The 26,027-nt window shown below is 46.5% G+C and overlaps 1 protein-coding gene across 1 annotated transcript in view; it reads right to left on the bottom strand.

Moving 5' to 3' along the window:
• DCP1B (decapping mRNA 1B) overlaps positions 1 to 25,653 on the bottom strand; it is a 43,404-nt gene extending 17,751 nt beyond the window's left edge. The window contains exons 1-3 of the mRNA XM_052641428.1: positions 25,500 to 25,653; positions 21,628 to 21,668; positions 19,563 to 19,690 (exon numbers count right to left, since the gene is read on the bottom strand). Coding sequence (XP_052497388.1) covers positions 19,563 to 19,690; positions 21,628 to 21,668; positions 25,500 to 25,643 — 313 coding nt within the window. The 5' untranslated portion in view covers positions 25,644 to 25,653. The remainder of the gene's footprint in view (positions 1 to 19,562; positions 19,691 to 21,627; positions 21,669 to 25,499) is intronic.
• Between the last annotated feature and the right edge of the window lie 374 nt (positions 25,654 to 26,027).

Below are 26,027 nucleotides of genomic sequence, written 5' to 3' on the forward strand. Positions count from 1 at the left end.
CATACTGCTCTCTGATACACGGACACTGGAAAAAAAGAGTCAGAGTTTTGAAGCCGATGCGCTGAGAGCCTTAGTAGCCAAAAGAAAGTCTCTCACCCCAAGACCATTAAGCGAGGCTCTCAGGACTTGACTCCGGGCTCTTCCCGGCTCATGGACACTGATACTCGGTGCTAGCTGCCCCCACAGGTTCCCGCAGGCTGACCCACCGCCCTGTGCCCCCGAGTGAGAGTGGATTGGACCACTAACACTAAGATCACAGCGACTAAGAAACCTGCAGGCGGTGTGTGTTTTGGAGGCTTCAGTCCGCGCTACAAACCCAGGATCTAGCTCCGTTCTCTGGTTACAGTGAAAACTTCCTCTCCGTGGAGATAGAATTTTCCAGAACTACCAAAGGAGAAAAGTGGTAGCAGCGGAGAAAAACACGTCACCGAGGAAGTAGAAGCCTGGTAGCCGGGGAAGAGCAGCCATTTATGCCTCGTCAAGAGAACGTGAAAGTAGAAATACATCTGTTGCCATCTGGGGGGATGTTACTCACTTGTGACACTTGACATAAGGAACCAGGTTCTTGTAAGGATCAGCCGCCAAGCAAACTACTGGCATAAATGGGAAAGCAGTCTGACTATGTCATTACTATGAGAAACCCGACGGAGGGGAAGATATCCGTGGGAACATCTTTCAGACGTTGATGGGGGGCAGGGAGAGGGGGCCGGGCCTAAAGGGATGGAGGGACACCGTGGAGGTTTCCTGAAGACCCGACTGACTGCCTATCTCTAAAGCAGCATGGCTCTAAGATTAGAACGGGGTCATATTGAAACGACTCTTTTCATCCCAGTTAATGTGCCATTTGAATGTACAACTTAAAACAGTCGAGGAGGAAAAACAGATTTACCAAGTCCTCGCTCCCGAGAGAGAGCATGAGATAACACACAGAACTGAGCCTAACTTTCTTCTCCTTAAAATAGTTTCCCAGCCTGGGCCACATTCCACGGGAGCCCCCGCCTCTCGGGCCCGCGTTCCCAGCTGGGCAGGCCTATCGCTGTCCTGTGTCCCAGCAGCTGGTGGTGACCCACGCAAACCAGAGCCTGTCACCGGCCGGGAGGTGCCGAGCGGACGGGCTGATAGATCCATCACATCTCGCTTCCCTTCTTCCCGGGCGGCCACAGGGTGAGGCCAGCCTGGGGTGGGCAGTGGGCGCCACAGGGAGGAAAGAAGACAAGCTGAACAGGACCGAGGGAGAAGGTGTGCTCCTGGCATTCTCAGGCTTGGGAGTGGTCGCTGCAGCCTAGCTCGAGCCTGGGACACGGGGTGCTGAGCGGTCAGCGGGAGATGCTCTGAGCACTCTGGGGCCCCAACCCACCATGCTGCGAGCCTTCTTCCCCCACTCCACGCCCGGGTACCAGCCGCTGCCCCGCCGCCCTGCCGCCACCCAGGCGGGCTCCAGGGGTACGCTGGTACACGAGGCTCAGCTGAGCTGCTCCTATGTCTCTCCTGGAGGTAAGAGACCCCAAGATGGGGGGAGAACTAGGGAGATACTGTTGATATTCACTCTAAATCAGTTAATGACGCCCAGGATGGGCCTCCCCATGTCATGAACACACTTTGCGTGCAGTCTTATCCTGTTGATGAATACAGGCCTTTAAAAGCACAGCTGTGAAATTCTGCCTTAAAACTGCCTTAACCTGGTTTATGTCATGCTTTGGGGATTCTTGGTTGAAAAGAGCAATGTTTGAGGCAGCAGGCAAGGTACCACCACTGGGACCTGTCTGTTAAAGTGCCATCTATTTACACCTTCTACTTTCCTTCGAATTCTATAAGAAAGATGAGCAAGCAGAATTTATGTATTAGATTTCACATCTGAATGTTGAGGGTACAACAGACATGAGAGAGAGCAAGCTGATGGTATCTGATGGTGTTGTTTTCTTCTTTTTAAATTTATCCAGCAGAAAAGTCTAAAACTGATATTTGAAGAGGCTGGTTGAAAGGGTCACAGAGGGAAAAGCCAACGTCCTTGAGCGCACCTGCATCCGGGGATCTCCGATCCTCATTATCACGGTGCATGAGGCGATTCTGCAGCCTCCCTGGGGATTACCTCATCTAGTTTATGTCTTAACAACTATTTCTAGAAATCTCCTTTGAAGACATTCATCATTTGTTCCATATTTGGCCTCAAAAATCTTTCAACTCCAAATCGTGAAGGGGGTTTGCCATCTTTCAGCGATATTCATGCTAACGTGTGCAACTTTAAAATACAAGCCATACTTCCATATGGTTACTGAGTAGGTAAGCTAGAACCGCGACGGTGACGTCTGTGCAAGCAGGATAGGATGTCTGATGTGGTACTGCTCCCGCCCCTCCCACCCTGCTGTCATTTCCTTTCAAAGTGATCTCACTAATTTCTCTCAAAAGGGCAGGACAATAGGCAGGAAAGAAGGCATTTAAGTCCTCTCTTTGCACTGGGAAAAGCCATGGAAACCAGGGAGTGTAATTACACAAACCTCTTCTGGGAACTTAAGGATAAGCCAAAAATCTTAAAATTCCTTCAAACCCCATTCCCTTCAGTAAGTCTTTCTCAAATGAGTGGAATAATAATCCCAGTGGAAGGACCAAGAACATCTAATCATATACTTGGTGTAAACATTTGTCGAGGCTTTGCTCGAATACAGAATTGCTTGATTTCTTGTCCTGATTTTCCCTTGATAGTTTTTGTAGCTCGACCTCAAGGATGGTGACTGATTACTGGCATTTGTTCCTAAGCGTGCCTGTGCGTGCGCATGCACACATACACAGCTACCGTCCTTCCGAAAGACCACAGGATAGTTAAACAATCAGAGAGTGAGGGCGTGAACCCTCAGAGCTGGAGGTGGGCGCAGGTGGGCAGTTCAAGCACCTGACACCTGGGGTGGAGGGTGGTCTCCTGTGGCCACAGTCCTGTTTCCCGGTTCAATCTGTTTGCGTAAAATATGCCCCTCCTCCGGCTTTACAAACAGAATACATAATGCATAAAAACAGTGTCTATGTTTGAATGACTTGGAGAGTTGGTTATAAGAGATGGGAAGTCATCTTGTTTAAACTAAGGTTCGTGTGAACTCTCACAAGGACCCAAGGTAGGGTGGAGGGAAGGAGGAGAAGCGGGTGCAGGAAGTGGGGTGTCTGAGGGCAGGGGCTGTGAGGGGGGCTCTGTATCCACGGCTGGGCAACGGGCTGCACGGCTGCTTTGTGCTGACCGGCCTTTCCGCCCCATTCAGACTCTGCACTAAAGACGCATTCCATCTGCATGCTCTTTAATGCCTATAAAGTCACATTCTTTCATTCATCTTCTGCCTCAGCTCCACTGACCAAACCCGGACAGAACCTTCGCTGGCCCCGAGAGGCCACATAGCACTGCTATCTTTGGCCCCTGGTCTGGTTCTTTTCATGTGACATGCTTGTACTGCACCTCACACATCAGGGGTCCCATGACCTCCTAACACTAGAGGTGCCCAGTGGATGAGAAGCAGCTTGTAGTGACTGAGGCATGCACATTTTGGGAAAAACAGGAGAAAGCCTGGACGAGTGCTGTGAAGTGAAACAACCTTCCTCTTCCTAAACAACCTCCTTACCAAGTTAAGGCCATAGACAATGACAAAGAGTCAGCCTCTCGACTAAGCCGGTGCACTAATTTGGATCACATTATATGGATCTCCCAACTGTAAATGAGAATTCACTGTCTTCAGAGGAAAAGATGGGTTAATCTTCCAAAGGTTTCACTTCTAACAAATGCATGTTATGTCATTAGACCTTCCAAACCTCCACAGAGGTCTTTATGCTCCCCAAACAGGGAATCTGAGGTCTGTCTCTGCCCTCAGGTTCATGAACGGTCACATGGAATCTTCTCAATTATATACTAACTTCCTAATTTTATTTATTTGAGGAGAAAGTTGCTTTAGTCTGGGAGATTTAACAGAGTAAATAAACACAAAAATTAGAAGCAGAAATAGTCACGGGTGATAACAAATATAAATAGGAACAATTTATTTTGTTTTGCTGGCCATTTAAATTTATAGTTTAATTCTGCCCATAAACTGGCTGGTTAACCCCCAAATCTCCAAGAAGATAGGCGTGGGCTCTCTGATGTGTCTTCCCTCCCAACGCCTTGTCCTTCAAGACTCCTCTAGACTCCTGCTTCTTTGCTCCTATAGTTTTTCGTAGATCCTTGGACTAAACAAAAAAAATGCCCACGTCATAAGTGTTTACTGCTCCCCCCACCGCATCACGAGCAGTGCGGTGTATCCAACAGATGTTTGTTGAGTTAACTGAAATCCAAGACGTTAGATCTTGAACCATCTTTACGACAGGCGCCTCCATCCTGGCTTACATGTTGTAGTCTGGACGAGGCAGGTCCTCCCCATGGCCGACCACACCTTCCCCGGAACTCACAGCATGGGGCTCTCCTCCACCAACCCTGTCATGCTCCTGCCCTCACTCCGAGTTTAATTTGCATCAAACACCTAATCATCTTTGATCATCTTCGGCATAACTTATGCTGATGGGCTTTTGCCATCAGCTCCCTGCGGCTGTAAATTCTCACAGCCTAGCACTGCGTGGGTACCAATGTTCTCATTTTCTGTGTATTTATTATTACAACAAGGCTACCGTACACCAGTTCCCTGATGGACTATCTGTCAGGCACCGGCAACTCAGAGCTCAAATAATGCAATTAATCTGCAGGTTTACAAGTGTTTCTCTTGGTGTACAAGCATTAGTGCTTTGGTGTGGCAGAAAACACAGCATATTCCGGTCGAATCTAATGGTAGTATTCTGAAGCTTACATAGAAAAGCACCTACATTATCTTAAAACTGTCAATTCTTCCCAAAATACACTGAAACTGTGTTATCCAGAGTGAATCTTGATATAGCAAAATAAGTCTTGTCTCACAGAATTATAGTTTGTGGGAAATATATGTTTAAGGCAAACATAAAACAGAGTATTTTTTACAGGTCAGAAACTTGTTTTGATGAAAAACAGACTTTCTCATGCTGAAATCAGATTACTGAATTAAGTGTTTACTAGCGATAGGAATCGGAGAAGGCAATGGCACCCCACTCCAGTACTCTTGCCTGGAAACTCCCATGGATGGAGGAGCCTGGTGGGCTGCAGTCCATGGGGTCGCTAAGAGTCAGACACGACTAAGTGACTTCACTTTCACTTTTCACTTTCATGCATTGGAGAAGGAAATGGCAACCCACTCCAGGGTTCTTGCCTGGAGAATCCCAGGGACAGGGGAGCCTGGTGGGCTGCCGTCTATGCGGTTGCACAGAGTCGGACACGACTGAAGCGACTTAGCTGCAGCAGCAGCAGCGATAGGAATAGCTTTGTTGAAATACACTAACCATAAAAATATATAATCAATGAAAAATTTCTAAGATTTCACAGAACAGTGGTTTAGTAATGGGGCCTCATGCCAGTCTGTGACTGAGGGAAAATAAGCTGGAGTTTCTGTACGTCTTTCGTTTCGACCTTAATCTATAATTATGGAAACAGCAGACCCCACTTAACCCAGAGCCCTTTCAGTTATAAGCAGTCAAATTATGGTTTGGTTCCTTTGTTAAATTAGAGTCCTATGGTTGACATAGAGGATAATTCTAACACCAGTTCTTGCCTAAAATTTCCTTCCTCCAAAACCCACAAGAAAAAATTGTAATTTTTTCCTTCTGTGGGTTAAAAATAACATCTCAATAGCTTCAAATTGATTATCTGAGACTACTTTCTAAGTGATTTTTGGACAAGAATAGACACAAACACTCGATGCAGCCATCCTGAGCGATTGCCACGCGCAAAGCACTGTGTTAGGGAAACTAAAAGACGTTTCACTCGTTAAGCATTTCAGAAAACGTTTTGGAATCCAGTTTCTTTCTGCCAAGATTCAGACTTCTAGCGTGTCAGTCTGGACTTTCAAAAACAAATGATAAAATACAGTCATTGTCGAGCCACAAGAGCAGCGCGTAAATCCAAACGGCACTGCTACACAGATGTTTCTCGGTAAGAAGTGACCTCTCATTTTAAACATATGTATGTATATTTTGGCCACACTGGGTTCTTAGTTGTGGCATGCAGGCTCTTGCAGTTGCGGCACGTGGGGTCCAGCTCCCTAACCAGAGGCCCTGCACTGGGAGCGGGGTCTTTGGCCGCCAGGTAAGTCTCTGCACAGTGACCCCTCTCTGGCTCCCCTCACATCGTGTCTGCACCACTTACACAGGGCTGCCACATGGTCTTCCTTGTCTGCGCATGCCAGACTGTTAAGTTCTGAGGAGAGCTTTTCCCTGCACTCCGGGTGAGGTCCTGTCTGCAGTGAGTCCCCTGGTCCCAGAGCATGAGGAATGAAGGCCACGTGGACTGGCTGGCCAGGTGGGAGGGGCGCTGAGGACCTGCACAGAGCATGTAACCCAGGGAGCTGTCGGGTATCCCAAGGCAAGATCGGAAACACGGGAACCCACAGTGAGGCTCTGCTGTCGTGAGGCTTTTCAGAGTGGGCCAGCTCTTGAGATAAACAGTCTCCTTCAGAGCTTAGACCTGTTCATGTGCTGAACCCCGGCAAGAGAACAAAAAAGCAACTCTTGGGTTTAAGGTTGGAGTGACAAGTGTCATCACTCAGTTCCCCGTAGACGTGTGCCCCTTAATCACGTATGAAAACACATTAGCTCCCGAGCCATGGTTTGTAGGAAAGAGGTCAGTTTTTCAGTTAGAATGGCAGAGGAGGCTACAATGAGTAAGATTTGTTGACCACAGTGTAAATTTAAAATTGCTTCTTTTTAAGAAGCACAGGCTGGGAGTAGGGGGAGGGGGGCGGGTAGAGTGTCCTTGAAGGCTGCCCCGGCCACTGCACTCATGCATAGCAATGAGCCCACTGATGGCACAGGGCACCCCTTCTGACCGCCATGAAAGGTCAAACTCCCTGTACCCACCCCTCCCTGCCAACGTGGTCTGAACGAGTTTAAGCATCTTCCTCTTCCTGCCCAGGTCCTGAACGGACAATATTCTATTGTCATTCCTGCAAACACTGAGATTCTGTCTAGTAAGAGCGTCAGGTATCTGAGTCTTCGTTGCTGGGTGGGCCTTTCCCTAGTCGCAGTAAGCAGGCACTACTCTCTAGATGAGGTGTGTGGGCTTCTCACTGCGGTGGCTCCAGGGTGCACGGGCTTCAGCGCTCGCAGTGCTCGGGCTCAGGCGTTGCAGCTCACAGGCTCTGCAGCACAGGCTCAGCAGTGGTGGTGCTGTGCGGGCTTAGCTGCTCTGTGGCCTGTGGGATCTCCCTGGACCAGGGATCGAACCTGTGTCCCCTGCACTGGCGGGCGGATTCTTGTCCACCGTGCTACCGGGGAGGTCCCGTACAATTACTTTGAAGGGATTTCTGGACTCTAGACAACTTCAGTGGTTCAATACTCAATCCCTGAAGTTTGTATGGGAGATGGTGTGTGCATGTGCAGACAGGTGCTTTTGGAGGTGGGTCGGCACAAAGCACAGCCCCCCAGAACAAGGCCTGGCCTGTAGCAGGAAAATAGCTGATATTTGAGGGTGTGTGGGAGGCAGGCAGGCAGGAAGCCCATCAGATTCTCAAAGGGCTCTGTGACCCCCAAAAGGTTAGGAAGTACTATCCGAGGCTACGGACATACCAGTAAGGATCTCAGAATGGAAAAATAAACTTGCCATTATCTGTGGGCTTTCATTTCCCTAGTAATAACTTTACACAGGGCTCACTTTTAACCTTTCAAATTGCTTTTGTAGTAACTGCCTGAACTGATTCCAAGGTTAAGACAACAGATGATAAAGCCTCAAGGTCTTAGAATCTGCTGGATTGGGAGAGGTTTTGCTCCTCGCTGCCTCCCTGGCAGCTCAGATGGTAAAGCATCTGCCTGCAATGTGGGAGACCCGGGTCTGCCTGCAATGTGGGAGACCCGGGTTTGATTCCTGGGTCGGGAAGATCCACTAGAGAAGGAAATGTCAATCCACTCTAGCACTCTTGCCTGGAAAATTCCACGGACGGAGGGGCCTGATAGGCTATAGTCCATGGGGTCGCAAAGAGTCTGACATGACTGAGCGACTTCACTTTCACTTTTGCTCCTCCCAGTGGCCTGAGGCCAAGGAGAGGCTGATGGCACCAAAACCCCCGGCATCTTTCGCCACCTGCCCAGGTTCAAGCGCTGTGACCTGAGCTCAAGGCGGGATCTTTGTGTCAATCTCCATCATGAAGTCATAAAGAGGGAGGAATTTTGGGAAAGTGGGGCCACTCTGTGGCTCCTTCTCAATCACCCTGAGCAGAACATCATTAAACTGGACAGAAACATCAGACATATGTAGGTGTGTAATGACTCGGATTAAGATACAAGTATCTGGGAGGTACTTTAAGTACATTGTGACTGGATGTACTTATGTACTTAAAGTACCTCCAGTGACCAGATTTCCCTGGTGGCTCAGGTGGTAAGCATCTGCCTACAATGCTGGAGACCTGGGTTTGATCCCTGGGTCGGAAAGATCCCCTGGAGAAGGAAATGGCAACCCACTCCAGTACTCTTGCCTGGAGAGTCCCATGGATGGAGGAGCCTGGTGGGCTACAGTCCATGGGGTCGCAAAGTGTTGGACACGACTGAGTGACTTCACTTCAGTTTAAGTACATTATACCTATCTTCTTACCCAGATCTGGTCATTTGCCGTGTTTATTTGGTAACACAGAATACAAATAAAATATAAGATCAGGTCTCTGCAGAAGGGGCCTGTAATTTATGACTCATGCCAATGCTTTCAGCATAGCACAGGTGGTCAACGACTAGTTCATTCATGGTGACCTGGCACCGAGAACCAATGTCTCACAAGAGGCTGCTTCCAAATTCTGACCTATCTGTGCAAATTTGACCTTCTCACTGCTATGCTATTCAGTTCAGCTCAGTCGCTCAGTCGTGTCCGACTCTTTGCGACCCCATGAATCACAGCACGCCAGGCCTCCCTGTCCATCACCAACTCCCCGAGTTCACTCAGACTCACGTCCATCGAGTCAGTGATGCCATCCAGCCATCTCATCCTCTGTCGTCCCCTTCTCCTCCTGCCCCCAATCCCTCCCAGCATCAGAGTCTTTTCCAATGAGTCAACTCTTCGCATGAGGTGGCCAAAGTACTGGAGTTTCAGCTTTAGCATCATTCCTTCCAAAGAAATCCCAGGGCTGATCTCCAAAGAAATCCCAGGGCTGATCTCCTTCAGAATGGACTGGTTGGATCTCCTTGCAGTCCAAGGGACTCTCAAGAGTCTTCCCCAACACCACAGTTCAAAAGAATCAATTCTTCAGCGCTCAGCCTTCTTCACAGTCCAACTCTCACATCCATACATGACCACTGGAAAAACCATAGCCTTGACTAGACGGACCTTAGTCGGCAAAGTAATGTCTCTGCTTTTGAATATGCTATCTAGGTTGGTCATAACTTTTCTTCCAAGGAGTAAGCGTCTTTCAATTTCATGGCTGCAGTCACCATCTGCAGTGATTTTGGAGCCCCCCCAAATAAAGTCTGACACTGTTTCCACTGTTTCCCCATCTATTTCCCATGAAGTGATGGGACCAGATGCCATGATCTTCGTTTTCTGAATGGTGAGCTTTAAGCCAACTTTTTCACTCTCCTCTTTTACTATCATCAAGAGGCTTTTTAGCTCCTCTTCACTTTCTGCCATAAGGGTGGTGTCATCTGCATGTCTGAGCTTATTGATATTTCTCCCGGCAACCTTGATTCCAGTTTGTGATTCTTCCAGTCCAGCGTTTCTCATGATGTACTCTGCATATAAGTTAAATAAGCAGGGTGACAATATACAGCCTTGATGTACTCCTTTCCTGATTTGGAACCAGTCTGTTGTTCCATGTCCAGTTCTAACTGTTGCTTCCTGACCTGCATACAGATTTCTCAAGAGGCAGGTCAGGTGGTCTGGTTCCCATCTCTCTCAGAATTTTCCACAGTTTATTGTGATCCACACAGTCAAAGGCTTTGGCATAGTCAATAAAGCAGAAATAGATGTTTTTCTGGAACTCTCTTGCTTTTTCGATGATCTAGCGGATGTTGGCAATTTGATCTCTGGTTCCTCTGCCTTTTCTAAAACCTCACTGCTATTATCCTCTTAGAAATAAAATTACTACGAGGATTTGTGGAGAAGTCTTTTGGGAATGTACACGTTTAGTTAGAACAGAAGAAGGCAGTCATGGTTTACCTGTACAGACAGGAGAGGTAAGCTGGATCAGTCTGGCAAGGAGTTTAGGTTTATCGGTTTTACTTTTTTCAAAGAACCAGTTCTAGGTTTTGCTGATTTTCTCTCCTGTTTTTTGGTGTTTTATTTCCTTGATTTCTGCTCTTGTTTTTCCTTCCTTCTGCTTGCTTTGGGCTTAATTTGCTCTTCTTTCTAGTTTCTTAAAGTGGAACCTGAATTACCCGTTTGAGACCTTCCTTCTTTCCTAATAGAAGTATCTGACACTATAAATTTCCCTACCAGCCCAATTTCACTTGCATTTGCCATGTCTTTTCATCTTTATTCAGCTTGTTTTCTAATTTTCTTCCCTCTCTGACACATGAGTTATTTAGATGTGTGTTGTCTAATTTGAAAACTTTTGCGGGTATTCCAGGTTATCTGTTACTGGTTTCTAGTTCAATTCTGCTGTGGTCAGAGGGCATACTCTGTATGGTTCCTATTTCTTTAAAAATCTTTAGGCTTGCTTTATGCCCCATGATAAAGCTGACCTTGGGTGCTGGCCCATGAGCACCTCAGAAGAGGGTGTCTTCTGCTGTGGTTGGTGGAATGTCTGATAAACGTCAACTGCCTCAAGTGAGCTGATCGTGTTATTCAAGTCTCCTACAGACGTGCTGCTGCTATTGGTTCTGCCAATCACAGAAAGCGGAGCTCAAGTCTCCAAGCACAACTGCAGGTTTTAACTTTTGAGTATCTTGAAGTTCTATCAACAGGTGCACATATTAATGATGGTTAAGTATTTCGGGTGAATTAATCCTTTTAAGATTATGCAATGTATCTCTCTACCCCTGGTAATTTTCTCTGTTCTGATCTCTATTTTGATATTAATATAGCATCTCTGGCTTTCATCAAGTTTTAAAAAACTCTATTTGTTTTAAAAATGTAAGTATAGTTGATTTATAATATTGTGCTCATTTCAGGTATACAAATGATTTAGCCATATATATATTCTTTTTTCAGATTCAATTCCCATATAGGTTATTGCAAAGTATTGAGTAGAGCTCCCTGTGGTATACCTTTGGTCCCTGTTGTTTTTCTTGTACACAGTAGTGCGTGCATGTTTCTCCCAAGTGGCTTTCTTTTAATTAGCATTTCCGTGGTCTGTCTCCCCTGTCTTTTGCTCTGTTGGTACCTCCTTTCTTGTCTCCTTATGGATTATTAAAATGTTTTAGTATTCAGTTTTCATCTATCTATTGGTTCTTTCTTTTTTTAACTGGCTGCTCTAGGAATCACACTATACATATCTAACTTCAGTTTACAGTTATTTCACCACTTCAAGCAAAATGTAAAGGCTTTACAACTACACAGCTCCTGTCTCCCACCACCCTTAACCTTACAGCTGGCATGTGAGTTACATCTATACACAATGAATCCCCCTCCTGATACTGCTGTAACTTTTGCTTTTGATAGTCATTTGCATTTTAAAGAATCTGAGGGCAGAAAAACTCCACTGACTCTTCTTTTTTTACTATTTATGTTGCTCCTCCTTTACCCCGAGGCCCCGACCTTCCTTCAGCAACACTTCCCTTCGGTCTGAAGAACTTCTTTCAGCCTTTATTTCACAGCAGGTCTGCTGACAGGGAAGTACTGAAGGTTTCCCTTTATCTGAGAGTATCTTTGTTTTACTTTCCTTCCCGAGGAACATTTTCACTAGAGATACAATTCTAGGGTGACAGCACTGTCTCCAGACTCCAAGGTTTCTGAAGAGAAAGAAGAAATTATTGTCGTTCAAAACTCTGTTCTGTAATGCATCATTTCTGGCTCAAGGCTTTTTGTGTGTTAAAGTCTGTTTTTCACCAGTTTGATGATGTTTATGGGCATGATTTTTTCTGAGTTTACCCTGTTTGGGGTTTTCTGAATTTCTTGAATCCATACATTTGTGCCTCACCAAATTTGGAAAAATTTCAGCCATGCTTTCTTCAACTACTTTTCCTACAGCAGTCTTTCTCCTTTCATGGGACTCCAACGACACAAATTCAGGCCTTCGGGCATTGGCCAACGGGTGCTGGAGGCCCTGTTTTTTTTTTGTTGTTGTTGTTTAACCTTTTCCTTGTATATTCTTCAGGTCAGACAGTATCTACTGATGTATTTCATGTTCACTGACTCGTCCTTCCTCTGCCATCTCTGTACTGCTAGTAAGGCCATTCACTGGACACCCTATTATTCTGTTCCAAATGTTCCCTCTGAGTTCTTACACTGCTCCTCTGCTGAGAATTTCCATCTTTCCACTACTCTCTGAGGACCTGTCCCACCTCACAGGGCACAGTAATTGCCTTACAGCCAGCCGCTGGCCTACCATGCCAGCATGTGGGTCATCTTGGGGCAGCCACCTGCTGACCGACCTTCCCCACGAGAGCTGTCGGATTTTCCTGGCTCTCTGTGTGATGGATAATGCTGCGTTGCATTCGGACGTTTTGTTGAGACTGTGAGCATCGGTCTTCTGAAAACTCTTCAGTCTTCTGAAAACGGTGATGGACTTGTTCAGGTTTAGACAGGAGGATGGTTAGGTAGCATCACAGACTCAATGGACACGAATCTGAGTCAACTTGGGGAGATGGTGAAGGACAGGGAAGCCTGGCATGCTGCAGTCCATGGGATTGCCGTCGGACACGTCTGAGTGATGGAATAACAACAGACAGGAAGTCCCGTCCCGCCTTCTGTGGACGATGGTTCCCACGTCAGCTCTATTTTCAGAGGTGTGTCTGCCCTATGCAGATGCCACTGAGGGGCTGGCCTGGTGTGTGGTGGTGGCGGACGTGGTGGGTTAGTTCTCCGGGCCTTGGCTGCGGTTCTGTGGCTCTGGCGTGTGTGCGTGTATGATGCTCACAGGTGAGATCGGGATGTGTCAGTTCAGGGACAGAATCAGGGGGTCTCTTCATCCAGCGCACTCTCCAGCTCACAGGGGCCCTTCTCCCCAGTCTTCTGGCCAGACTCCGGGTTTCTTTCAAGAGGTCTGACTTCTCACACTGTCAAGTGGACTCCATAGCTGGGCAGCTTGCAGGGTAAAGCAAAGAAATATCAATAAAAAAGCTCATATATATATGAAAAAGTGAAAGTCGCTCAGCCACGTCTGACTCTTTGAGACCCCAGTGTCTATACAGTCCATTCTCCAGGCTAGAATACTGGAGTGGCTAGCTGTTCCTTTCTTCAGGGGATCTTCCCAACCCAAGGATTGAATTTGCATCTCCTGCATTGCAGGTGGGCTCTTTATTGTCTGAGCCACCAGGGAAGACACGTGTGTGTGTGTGTGTGTGTGTGTGTGTGTGTGTGTGTGTGTGTACATGCTAAGTTGCTTCACTTGTGTCTGACTCTGTGATTCTATGGTCTGTAGTCCACCAACACTGGAGTGCATTGCCAGGCTCTCCTCCAGGAGATCTTCCCAACCCAGGGACTGAACGTCTCTTGCACTGGCAGGCAGATTCTTTACTGCCAGTGCAACCTGGGAAGCCTATATATGTATGTACATCTCCTAGGAGTTCCCTGCACGCTTGAGACCACAGGGGCCCCTTCTCCAGTCTCTCAGGCAGCTTTTCTGTGGGATGTCAAGTGCCTGTCATCCTTCAGTGCTGAGGTGGCAGCTTGGGTTTGCAGGGCAGCCAGCTTTGGGCCTGGCTGGGAGAGGAGGGGAGACTCTTCACACTCTGAGCTCACAGGAGTGCATTCTCCAGGCCTCCACAGAGAGGTTCCCCCTGGTTTCTGTTGGTTTTGTCCACAGTCCTGGGACATGGCTCGCTCTTGAGTCACACTCAGGAGATAAAGCAGGAGCGAATAAACCAGGAGACTTGCCACCACACTGGCTGTTCTTCAAGTTCTGACTTCCCTTTTGATAAACCTGCTGTTGTTTACTCTCAGAATCCGCAGGCTCTCTGGAATTCTGTTCTGTCCACAACTTTCACTGTAGCCAGTGAGAGGAGTATCATTGTGAACCTGCTCTCTTTTGGCTGGTGTTGGAAGCTTATCTCTCACTCTAAGCAGTTATGAGCTAGCCCAGGTAACGTAACGGAAGCCTGGCCTGGGATGGAAGTGGGACTGGAAAGAGAAAAGGGCTAAGACCCGGCCACGAGCCGTGAGAGCCTTGAGTTCACTTTGCCATCACTGCACACTAAAGTCCCTTCCGTGGAGACCTAGCTCTACAGACAGGGGCACGAGATGTCCCCTGCTGGCTGATACGCAGGCGCACTGAGCCACCAGAGAAGCCCTCTCCAGTTGTATTTTTAATTTAAATTTCATAAAATATATATATATAAAATTTTAAATATCAGACGCTGTGAGGTTTTATGACTGACAGCAGAGTTCTTCTCTAGGCATGATGGGCCTGACTACTGCTCCCCAAAAGCAACCTTCCCCATGACAGTGACTTCTGCTTTCCATTTCTTTCTGATCCAATGGTTTCTCTGTTGTGTCAATCTGTTTTCCTGTATGTCATGGATACTTTTCTTTTAAAGATTTTTTTTCTTGATGTGGAACATTTTAAAAGTCTTTTACTGAATTTGTTACAGTAGAGCTTCTGTTTCATGCTTTTGTTTTTTGGCTGTGGAGCATGTGTGATCTTAGCTGCCTGGCCAGGGATCGAACCTGTATCCTCTGCATTGGAAGGTGAAGTCTCAACCCCTGGACTGCCAGAGAGGTCCCTACACTACTTTTTGATTCTTAAAAAAAATCCACTAAAGAGAATTTAGTTTTCTGACAATACATGCACACTCTGATCTAGAAACACACACACTTTCCCCCCCATATTTCCAATGTAAAGTATAACACTATCTCACATTTGGTGTTTGTCTTCATCATCAGTGGAGCCAAATGGTGTACTATGACTCAATTTCCTTTTCTGTACAAAATTTTGTTTTCCCAGGAATTAAGAATTGCTTCCTTTGTTGTTTTCCATGCCCTTAGCTTTCAATGTTTCTACATCATTAAGCAAAATCACTGAAAAAGGAACTGTAAGTACCCTAAGAGATTCAAACTCTCAGGTGTAAACTTTTTCTTGGACACCCTCCTGAAGCCCTCCCATCTTCCTACTCTAATTAAAACAGACTTTTCTTTAGTTCAGCTGCCTAGGGGGTCACCATGGACTCTTTACCACTGTTCTCAGAATTCCTTTACCTCCAACCTGTGCGTGGATTCCCTCCCTTTCCTGTGTGGCTTGTGTATCTGTCACAATAGCCCAGGTTACGCTGCAGTAACAAACAACACTCAAATGTCAATGGCTTACACAGTACGTGTCTGTCATGGGCCACCTCTGTACCACGTCACCATCATTCCAGGACCCAGGCTGACAAGGCAGCTTCTGCCTAAACAGCCTGAGTCCTCACAGCAGAAGGAAGAGATGTGGTCAGTCAGGAGCTGGTTCGTACATATCTGCTCACTTCTACCCACATCTCTCTGGCCAAAGTGACTCACACAACCGTACTTGAGGCCTGGAGCGGGGAGAGGATTATACAAGAGCCGCCTGGAGGGGTGAGTGGGGAGGAACCAGATCACACTGTCGGGTCTGATGTTAACAGACCAGAGGTACTGTCTCCTGCAGGGCAACAGCTAGTGGTCGTGAACAACAAAGCAGTCACAGAGAGCCTTCCTCTATCTTGTTCGTGAAATCCACCCTCCATCTTCTTCTTTGTATCTTCTTTTTACTCCTTTATTGTCATTTCAGTTGTTCTAGGAATGTGTTCAATCTACCACGTTGAGCCAAAAGTCTGCCAACCAATCACTTTAAAAGGGAACTTGTAGGACACAGTGTAACTGAAAGATGAGGACTGTCTGTAACTATCACTTTCACCCTTTCCCACTATTTGAGGCAGCTTTTCTCAGATCCTAAAATGTCAATGAAGCATTGCAGTTTTTCTAAAACAGCTTTGATTCTAAGTATCTTGACTTCTGCCTTTTCGGATCTGCTGTAAGCGCTAAGCTTATGTCTGCAATAAAATCAACCAGCTCAAAAGAATTTCATTCTAATTCTGTCACCACAGACAATACTGTATTCAACATGCTGGCCAAGCTCTGAAATCTTCCTGTCATTGCTGTCTGTAACTTATCTTAAATAAGATGATATAGTCTTATTTAGTCTTACAGGAAAATACGGTTCTAAAATACATCTCCCTATACCAGAATCTTATTTAGTTTTGAAATGGCAAACAGTTACTAGAGGGTAATGGTACACAAGAAATGGTCAAATTCAGCTTCATGTTACATTATTTTTATTTGATATTCTCTTTTCAAATAACTGAGACATAGTAGATTCTCAACCTAAAAAAAAAAGAAACTCGCTTTCTCACCTCCGGGGTGCACACTTTAAAACTAAAAGGTAAACCTGGCTCAGACCCCTCGCTCCTCTGCTGGCACTTCCGCTGCGCGGGCCTGCACGTCAGAGGCTGGGCTTACTCAGTTCAGATGCTCTTTCCATCTCAAAAAAGTTACAGACTCCGTAAATTATGTAATCCCTCTAATCTCCATTTCCTCATTTACAAAACAGAAATAGGAGGATTTCTAAGGAAAAGTGATGAGAATTAAATAACCCATAGAAAGCCATGACATCATGCCTGGGAGGCAGTAAATGCTCAGTGTAAGTTTGCTGAGAAAATAAAATTTCTGTCCTAATACGGCAGCTACCCTATGTACCTTGAAAACTTACAGAGGTCAAACTTTATGACAGCCAGGCTTAAACATCATGAATGTTTTACTGTAATAAAACCATATAAGTTGTGTTTGGCCAAAATCCAAAGTTCCTTATTCATTAACATTTTTTTAGATTAAATGAAAGTTTGAGATTTCTACCTCTTTATTTTGCTCTTCTAAATCCATACAATTCTAGGAAGGGACAGTTACCTCCTCAGGCACTAATGTTTTTAAACCTAGTGTTTAAAAACCCAGAGTCTGAAAAACTCACTAGAACCCCTTCTCAGTGCTGCCTCTCGACGTGTCCCAGCCTGGCCGGTGACACACGCCGCCCAAGTGCAATGTTAGGACTAAACAGAGATCCCTGACTCAACAGAACTCAAGAGGCACAGTCGGAAACACAGTCCTGAGGGAAGCTGGGTTCATCTTCCAAAGGCTGATGAATGGATCTTTACATCATCAGAGAATATACAGACCCGGGGCAGTTATTACACAGAGTACCAGAGTTATTTAAAAACATCTGCAAAGTACTGACCCTCTGAGAGCACCTGGAGCAAAGCCTTCTGGGAAACTCGGACGTCAGAGGCTGAAGAGGCTTTTGTAAATAAACTAAAACCGAATGACTGGCTGCACAGTCAAGATGCACCAGATAATAAAGACAAAAAGCAAAATAAACTCAGGGAAGGTAAACAGATTCACTCCCTTTCATTCCCCACTGTCCAACTGACTTCATTTCTTTCCTGTGGAAGCTCATTAGAGACACTTGAACACGCACCGAGAAGGCTGCCTTCGATTTGCGCTCATGTGGGACAGGGTCGAGGGCAGCCCAGCCAGGTGCAGGGAAAGCAGCGGGCCTGACGTCAGAGCGTGTGGGTCTGGCAGGACTGCGGCCCTCGGACACTCGGTTCTCTCAGCTGCAAAGCAGCAGGGAGCAGTCTGCCCCTCAGAGCTCGGACGAGGAAACTGGGAAAATGAAGGAAAACACCTGGAATGGTGCATCCAACAGAAACATGGGTGAACCACAAAGGAGAGCCACAGAGGGAATTTTAAATAAAAAATAAAAAGAAGCAGGTGAAATTAAGTTTAATAATACTTTTTATTTAACTCAATATACTAAAAAATATATTACCATTTCAACAGGTAAACTGATATAAGACTACTGAGATTTCTTTTCTACATTTTTTTTTGTACTAAAGTCTGTGAAAATCAGTGTGTTTCTGACACACACAGATCAGCTTGATTCAGACCAGCTGCCCACAGGGCTGCATGGGACAGCGCAGCGTGGCGCCCAGGAGGGGCTGAGCATGTTTACCAGACCCTAGCAGACAAACCCTGTGGGGCTAAGATCAACCACATCAAACAAATTTTCCTATCTTTGGTATAGTAGATAATACCTAATAGGTAATACTGCAGCAAGAATTGGTCGGTATCATCCATACCGACTAGACTCAGTATTTATCCAAAATAAGAGCAACCAAAAATTATTATAAGCCACTAATAGTCATTCATTTTATATTTATTTTTGTGGTTAATTTTATTAGGATTTGAATTACATATCAATCTCACATAGAATCTAATAATCTCAAAAAAAGAAAATATAACCTGACATAACAGTAAGTACACAAAAAATCTGAACTACAAGTTACAATTGATTAAACTACACCGTTGGGCAAAGAAGCAGTAATAGAAAACAAAATATTTCTCTATTATGCTAAACTTCTCACTTCACAGGACCTGCCATTAGAAAGTCATGTTTAATAGCTTTCTTGTAATTTTTTTCTTATAAAAGGTTAACTGCATTCTCTAAATAGGAGGACCACTTATTATGACAACTCAGTTACAAGTGAATATAATTTTAAGTAAATATAATATTAAAGTGATGCTATATTTACTTCAGAACAAGTCAATGGGGATAAAGCACAAAATATGACTTGTGTTACATTTGTTACTAAGGTAACACTGAGTAGTACACAGTAGGCGAATTCTTGGACCCTGAGCTCAAAGAACAGGGTGGAAGATGAACAGAAACCGTTTCTGAACTGCAAAGTCATCACGGAGCAAAGCACACGCACCCGTGTTTCTGCAGCTCTGAGTCTGCTCTCATTTCCTGTGTGGAGAAGCTCCTGAATCATATCACTCTCACCCAGTTTTGTGGGCTGCCCCACAGTGCAGCAAGTGGTCAGATGAGACACAAGAGTAAAATGGACATAGGATGGTGGGTGGGCGGCTGCTACCTCATCTCCCCCCCTGACAGGGACCGTTTAGTGAACAGGACTCCAGCTTTACCAAGTGTTAGGAAGGTCTTAACAACCAAAACTCATTGGACTTTAATGTCCATTTACTATGTACTCAAAAGACAGTGCTTCTGGAAGACAGGCCCCCCTCTCTCGAGCATCACATAGGATGCTCAACCGCAGGGACCCACAAGCTGAATCGCTAGTCAAGGTCCTCTGTGGTCTCCCGGCCCAGGACTCCCCTCCCCGGCCCCGCTCGGGCTCAGACACAAAGCGGCCCAGCTGTGGGAGGACGAGCTTTACACACTCACATCTTCACAGTCACACTGTCTCCGTCTAAACTCTCTGGAGGAAGACGCCATCCCCTGCCGAGCCTTGCACCTCCCAGGCCACCCGTGCCGACCCCAGTCCTGGACACCAAACACCACGACAGTCACCACAGTCCCTCACATGTGCAGACTCACATCTGGCGTTTCTGTAGAGAAGGAAGGGGTCCTGTAGCAGGAAGTCCAGGTCTTTGGTGATGGGCTCCGTCCTGTTCTCCATGCTCAGCCTGTTCATGATGGTGAAGCCGTGCTTCGGAGACGCGGACCTAGAGGTCGCCGGGGGAGGGGACACGGAGAGGGGGCGTTCAGAGCAAAGCGTTTCCAGGACAGGGGCGGCCATCGCACCTTCAGCCTTCCTGCCCCTTCACCGTGGGCCGCATCAATGGGCGCATGCGTTCGGTGAAGTCCAGCTCTATGAATCTGGGTGGGTGGGGGGTGCACAGACACACAGCTCGTTTCCCTACCAAGGCTGCAAGCTCCTTTAAGGCAGACATGGTAACCACTTAAAAAAAAATTACTGACACATACTTTTAAAGAAGCTAGACCGTTGATATACATTGTATATCACAGTCACAGGAAATGCTACTGTTGGTCTGAAATTGAAAGTTGCATAATTTCTTACAGAAACGATGTAACTCTGGTCAATGAACTAGTGAGGATATACAGTACAATTAAAAGTTTATACTATTTAAAGCAAAGAGCAGATATCTACTTTTCTTCAAAATAAAGCCAACAGACAAGCTATTATAACATTTTTTGTCCATAAAACTGTGTATTTAGTGACTTTTTATTTTTAATTTTGTTCAATAAACTTGCAGTGGCTACTCTCTGACAGGCAAGGAGAAGCCTGATCACATAGAAACTAACAAGTGCATCTGTCTACCCTTGGAGGATAGCCAGACACCAAACCAACTGTGCAACTTCCGTAACAAAACAAGGCACACATGCAGGACTGCACGTGCACTCTGGAGCCGGGGGACACGCCCACAGGGATGCTGTGCGCAACCCGGAGAAACGGGGTCTGGATCTCAAGTTTTATTTCACCTCCAACCATCTGATTTACTAACCACAGTTTTGAGATTTATTTTAAAACTAATGGAAGGCCATCCTTGCCTAATTTATTTTACTGAGTGGTAGAACGGTGCTGGGCATATAAGCAATACCAGATGTAATCACAACCATCATTTCAAGTTAAATTCTGGGGCAGTGTGAAGAGTGACTTCCAAAGCTCTCAACAGAGGGTGCTCTGAAAACCACGACTGGGCGTAACTATTACAGACAGACAGACATGGGGGGAAGCAAAGACATCATTTTTAAAATGGGGTTAGGTGTTTTTATAGAATCAGAATTTGATCCTTCCAGTATCTCGGCAGCTCTGCAAAGCCTCTGCAGCTGTCCAGGCACTGCCTGTCACCTGAGCCTGGGGATAGTCTAGCCACACCATGGTTTATCTTCAAAGGTGAATGGGCATATAAACACAGATGAGAGAGTATGTGTGTGTGTGTGTGTGTGTGTGTGCACCAGGCCTCTGTCCTGTATCTCTGAAACCTGCTGATGGTGACGGGACTCAGCTATGACATTTTACGTGAATGTTTATGTGAACAAGAAGTTTAGCTGTTAAGACAGTACTCACACTACATATCTCTGTATGTGTTAACTATACAGATATTAACAATATGTGATAAAAATTACCCCAAAACATGAATTTACTAAATCTTTCCTAATACCTATTTTGTTAGCTATACAACGGAGGACTCAGAGACATCTTTAATCTTGGATCATGCTTCTTTAAAGAGTCAGAGGCAGGAGTGGCCAATAACGCTCTCTTCCAGACACTGCTTAAATGATCTAACATTCTCAACAGTGCACTCCCAGCTCCTCATCAGTTCCCTATATTCAAGCACTTTGTACCACTCACTTGAGCTGAAGAATAAATATTTCATTCTGTTTTAAAAAGAACACAAAGATTTAAGTTCAGCTATACTGGAGTTCACATTATATTCTGTAATTAGTATTCACCACACTAGACAGATGACATTATTCAGTATTCCCTTCCGTATGTCAACTAGTTACTTCAAACTCAGACTCGGTGCCTGCACTTCTCTGAACTATAATAAAACTCCACTCGAGGAAGGGTGACACACAGAGCTAAAGACGTGACTCAAAGGCTGTCAGCTTCTTTATAAAAGTGAAGGACTCTTACCTTGTGTAAACAAATAAGGTTCCCTCCACATCTGTCTTTTCCTAAGAAATAAAACAAACAGCAACATAAGCATATGCTCTTCACTAATGGGAAACAGTCACAGAGGTCAGAGAACACACACATCTTGGAGAACAGGGATTCGATCCTGTTTCAAGTGGGGGTGGTTCTTGCGGAAAGGCGAAAAGCAGACTTTGCCAGTGGTGACTTTGCTGCTTAAACAGCAGGAAGTGCCCTCCTATTGCCATTTACAAACAAACCGTTGACGCCTCTCTTTACCAAGCACAGGGGCCACAACACCTCTGGTTGGACAAAGGAAACAAACACGCTCCACAGCCCCCTAAGAAAGAAGGGACGGTAGTAAACGTGCTGTCCACTTGTCTCTGGGCGGGGGCACAGCCAGCCGCAGAAACCACTGGTCCCCCTCCGTCTCCGTTTCCTCGTCTCCTTTTCTCTCGTCATGTCCTGTCACCTAGGAGAACAGAGGACCTGCCTGTCACTCTGCCTCATCTGCTACACAGAAGACAGCAATGCAGCCGCGGTTCTCAGACAATTAATCACTTATTTGGTGCAGAATATTGAAATAAAGTAAGACGGAAACATCCCCCAGCTAGGACGCAAGAAATCTGCCTCAGAGGAAGTGGGAAACTTGTAAAGTGAAAATGAGAAGTGATCATTTCAGTTCCCTAGGAAGGGCTCTTTTCCATCTCTCCAGGCGCTCATGAAAATACTCTGCTTACTTAAAAAAAAAAACTTAGGTATGCATTTATCTGACTAACTAGTAGTTAGAATATGTAACTCAGAATTTTAAATATACTTATGCTATTTACATGGCTTAATCTCAGCATTCTATTAAATCTCTCAATATTTTGTCTTTTTTATGTCCCTTAGCAGTGTCATTCAAAATTTAAGTACTCTTGTCTTTTTGGTGAAAAACACTTTCTTTAGGAAACAAAAGTGTAATATTAAAATGATAATTCTGAAGAGGCACACAAGAAATTGGAAGCATGAGCTTCTCCACGCTCAAGTAATTTTATCATCCTTAAATGGATTAAGTAAAGTGACCCCTTGCTATGAAGACAGAACACTTTTCTGTCTTTCAGTATTTGACTCTGGACTATTTCATCCCATATCCTAGGCAGGATGTTCATACAGATCAGTGTTCAGTTCAGTCGCTCAGTCGTGTCCAACTCTTTGTGACCCCATGAATCGCAGCACGCCAGGCCTCCCTGTCCATCACCAACTCCCAGAGTTTACCCAAACTCATGTCCATCGAGTCAGTGATGCCATCCAGCCATCTCATCCTGTCGTCCCCTTCTCCTCCTGCCCCCAATCCCTCCCAGCATCAGGCTCTTTTCCAATGAGTCAACTCTTGGCATGAGGTGGCCAAAGTACTGGAGTTTCAGCTTCAGCATCAGTCCTTCCAATGAACACCCAGGACTGATCTCCTTTAGGATGGACTGGTTGGACTAGAGAGGTCTGACAGAATGTGGTCCACTGGAGAAGGGAATGGCAAACCACTTCAACATTCTTGCCTTGAGAACAGATCAGTATAGAGAAAGCTAATAGCCTCTGACTTGTTTTTTCCTTAACGAAGCAGTAACAGAAATTATCTTTTCCTTAAGGGGAAAAAAAGGGCTTTAATGTTTTAGTTTTGGAAATTCAAGGCATGCTTCTCCTGAAATTATTCTCCGACTCAAAACATGCAATTCTGAATTGATTTATGTGGTTTCAGTTTCTCCACTGAAAAGGGATGACCAGCTTACATCACCTAGATTTTTTTTATTAAAAACATATTTTTCATCAAAGGGTCTATGACACTTAGATGAAAAGGCCTTTGGGTGTCAATTTCTGGTTTATTATGGCTGAAACAGCTCATATTCATGCATTTTCTTGTTCCCTCCACAGTTATCCAGGGTAATCAGATTTTTTTTCTTTCTATGCAAACCCAGGTTTGGGGGTTTGAGAGACAGTGAAAGCAAAATTTTATTAGATCCTCCTTATGTCCTGCAAGTAAAGAAGACTTTTATGTTAAAGTATTAAGTTTACAGTTCTGAGGGATTTTAGCTTAAATTTTAAAAGTACAGTACTATATTATAAAATCTAAGACGTGCTAAAAAAATTCAGCAGTTCAAAATTTAAGATAATAAAGTAGAATGTAAAATAATGCTAGTCCGCAAACTACTGGGGCTTGGCAGACTAGTGGACACTTTCGAAACAACATAATCTACATCTGATTATTCTGTTAAAATAATGAAAAGTCAATCTCCATTTACCCTCTAAACCTGCTTTTCTCAAGCACATATGCAGCATCTGAGTCACCTAAGAAGCTTTCATCGAATAACAGATGCCTGGGCCTCATACCCAGAGACTCTGATTTGATGGGCTGTACTTCCTTTTGGGCAGCACTGGGTCTTCACTGTGGCACTCGGGCACTTCTTTAGTTGCGGAGCACAGGCTTGAGGGTGAGGGGGTTTGAGGGGGAGCGGGCTCAGCAGCTGTGATGCAAGGGCTCTCTAGCTGGCCCCTCCCTAGTGCCAGGCTCTTCTGTCCGTGGGATTCTCTGGGCAAGAACACTGGAGTAGGTTGCCATTTCCTTCTCCAGGGGATCTTCCTGACCCAGAGATCAAACCCGGGTCTCCTCATTGGCAGATGGGTTCTCTGCCACCATGCCACCCGGGAAGCCCTAACTTTCCTTACAGCAGCTCATTTTCCCTTCTTCATTCCATATTCCTCCTGCTGAATGCCTGAAGTCATCATTCATCCATATTTAGTGTCATAAGAACCCTCCTCCTTTATGTCCACCTCCAAGTACTGTCTCCTCTATCTTAAGAATGTCCCACACACCTCCATCAGGTTTCTGCCCAAAAGCCCCCACTGTGGAGACACAGTGACAGTTCTTTTGCCCCAGCAACTGCCCTGCAGCTAAACCAGGTCTCCGTCTTTTTGCCCTGCTACCACAACCTTGAAGATGAGTACTCTGAAAGAATGACCTTTTGTGGGATGAATTATGCACTGTCTGAAGGCAACAAGTCCAGGAAGCAAGAAAACATAACTCCTGTAACTCAGCCTCCGGTAACTATGGTAACACGTGCCTGACTCACTGACCCTGTCCAGAGCCTGTAGGAAACCACCTTTACTCAAGGGGGACCCCTTTGTGTACACGTTAACTTCTCTGAATCCCCAGACTCTAGCCCTGCCTGGTGTCAAGTCACTCCAGGGAACGACACTTCCGACCCTCATCTCTACTTTGGGATTTCCTCGGCAGAATTAAGACACTATGCCTCTGGCACTTTTCTACGCTGCGGCAAACATCTACTTGTAGAATATCTGCATTTGAAAAGATGGCGTTGAAACTGTCCACTACGTCGGTCAAAGTCCTTTACACAAACACAGGCGACACATTCCCCGAAAACAGGGGACACAGCCCGCTTCCTCCCCCGGGACCACGCGGGACAGGTGTCCCCGCGTCCCTCCATTCCTGCCCCTTTCGGTGAATTTCCGCGGTTACGAACTTAGAGCAAAGCTGTTCTCTTCTCTCTCACGTCAGGACCCACTTCTTAGTGTTTTCGCTTTTGTGAGTGGCGTTCAGGGGACTGTAATGACCGGCTGCGGAGAGAGATGGCGAGGCGAAGGGAACGCGCGGGGCTGCGTCCCGTCCGGGCTCTCCTCGCGGCCGGCTAGGACGTGCCGGGGGAGGTGTCCGACCCGCTCCTCCGGACTCAGTCCAGTCCGCGCTCCGTGAGTCTGGTCAACGCAACGGGAGGGGCCCGGGGACGGGCGGTCGGGGTCGCCGGACCGAGGGACCGCGCGGGACAGTCGTCCCCGCTCGCCCCGCCCCCAGCCTCTCCCCGACCCCGTCCTCCCGCACGTACCCACTCGTTGGCCCGGTGACCGAAGGTGTACAGGGCGACCTGGCTGGCCACGTCCACGATGCGGCTGATGTAGGGGTCGTGGCGCCGCAGGGCCGCCAGGCTGATGTCGCGCCCCTTCCCCGCCGGGCCACCCGCCGCCGCCATCTTCCCGTCCGCCCGCGGGGCGCCGCAGCCCTGTCGGCGGAGCGCGGAGCGCGCAGGCGTCACTGGTCGATGGCCACCCCGCGCGGGCCCGCGATCGTTGCCACGGAAACCGCCAGGCTGCCCCCGCGCGAAGCTGTGCGCATCCCGGGTACCCGAGCGTAGCTGAACGCCTGGCACTTCTGCTCTTGGCGCTCCGCGGTCAGACCTGTAGTAATGTACACGCCTCGAGCGTGCGTAACTGAACAGGGAGGGAATACTGCGATTTCTCGTGCTCGGACGCCGGGTGGTTCGCAAAGTGTGGTCCTCGACGCCGGGAGTTGGGGAGTAGGGGGGGCTCTGAGAACCTTTCAGGGGGTCTGCGGGTCAGAACCATTTTCACGACAA

Source organism: Budorcas taxicolor, chromosome 5 (assembly GCF_023091745.1).
Source record: "Budorcas taxicolor isolate Tak-1 chromosome 5, Takin1.1, whole genome shotgun sequence".
Lineage (NCBI taxonomy): Eukaryota > Metazoa > Chordata > Mammalia > Artiodactyla > Bovidae > Budorcas > Budorcas taxicolor.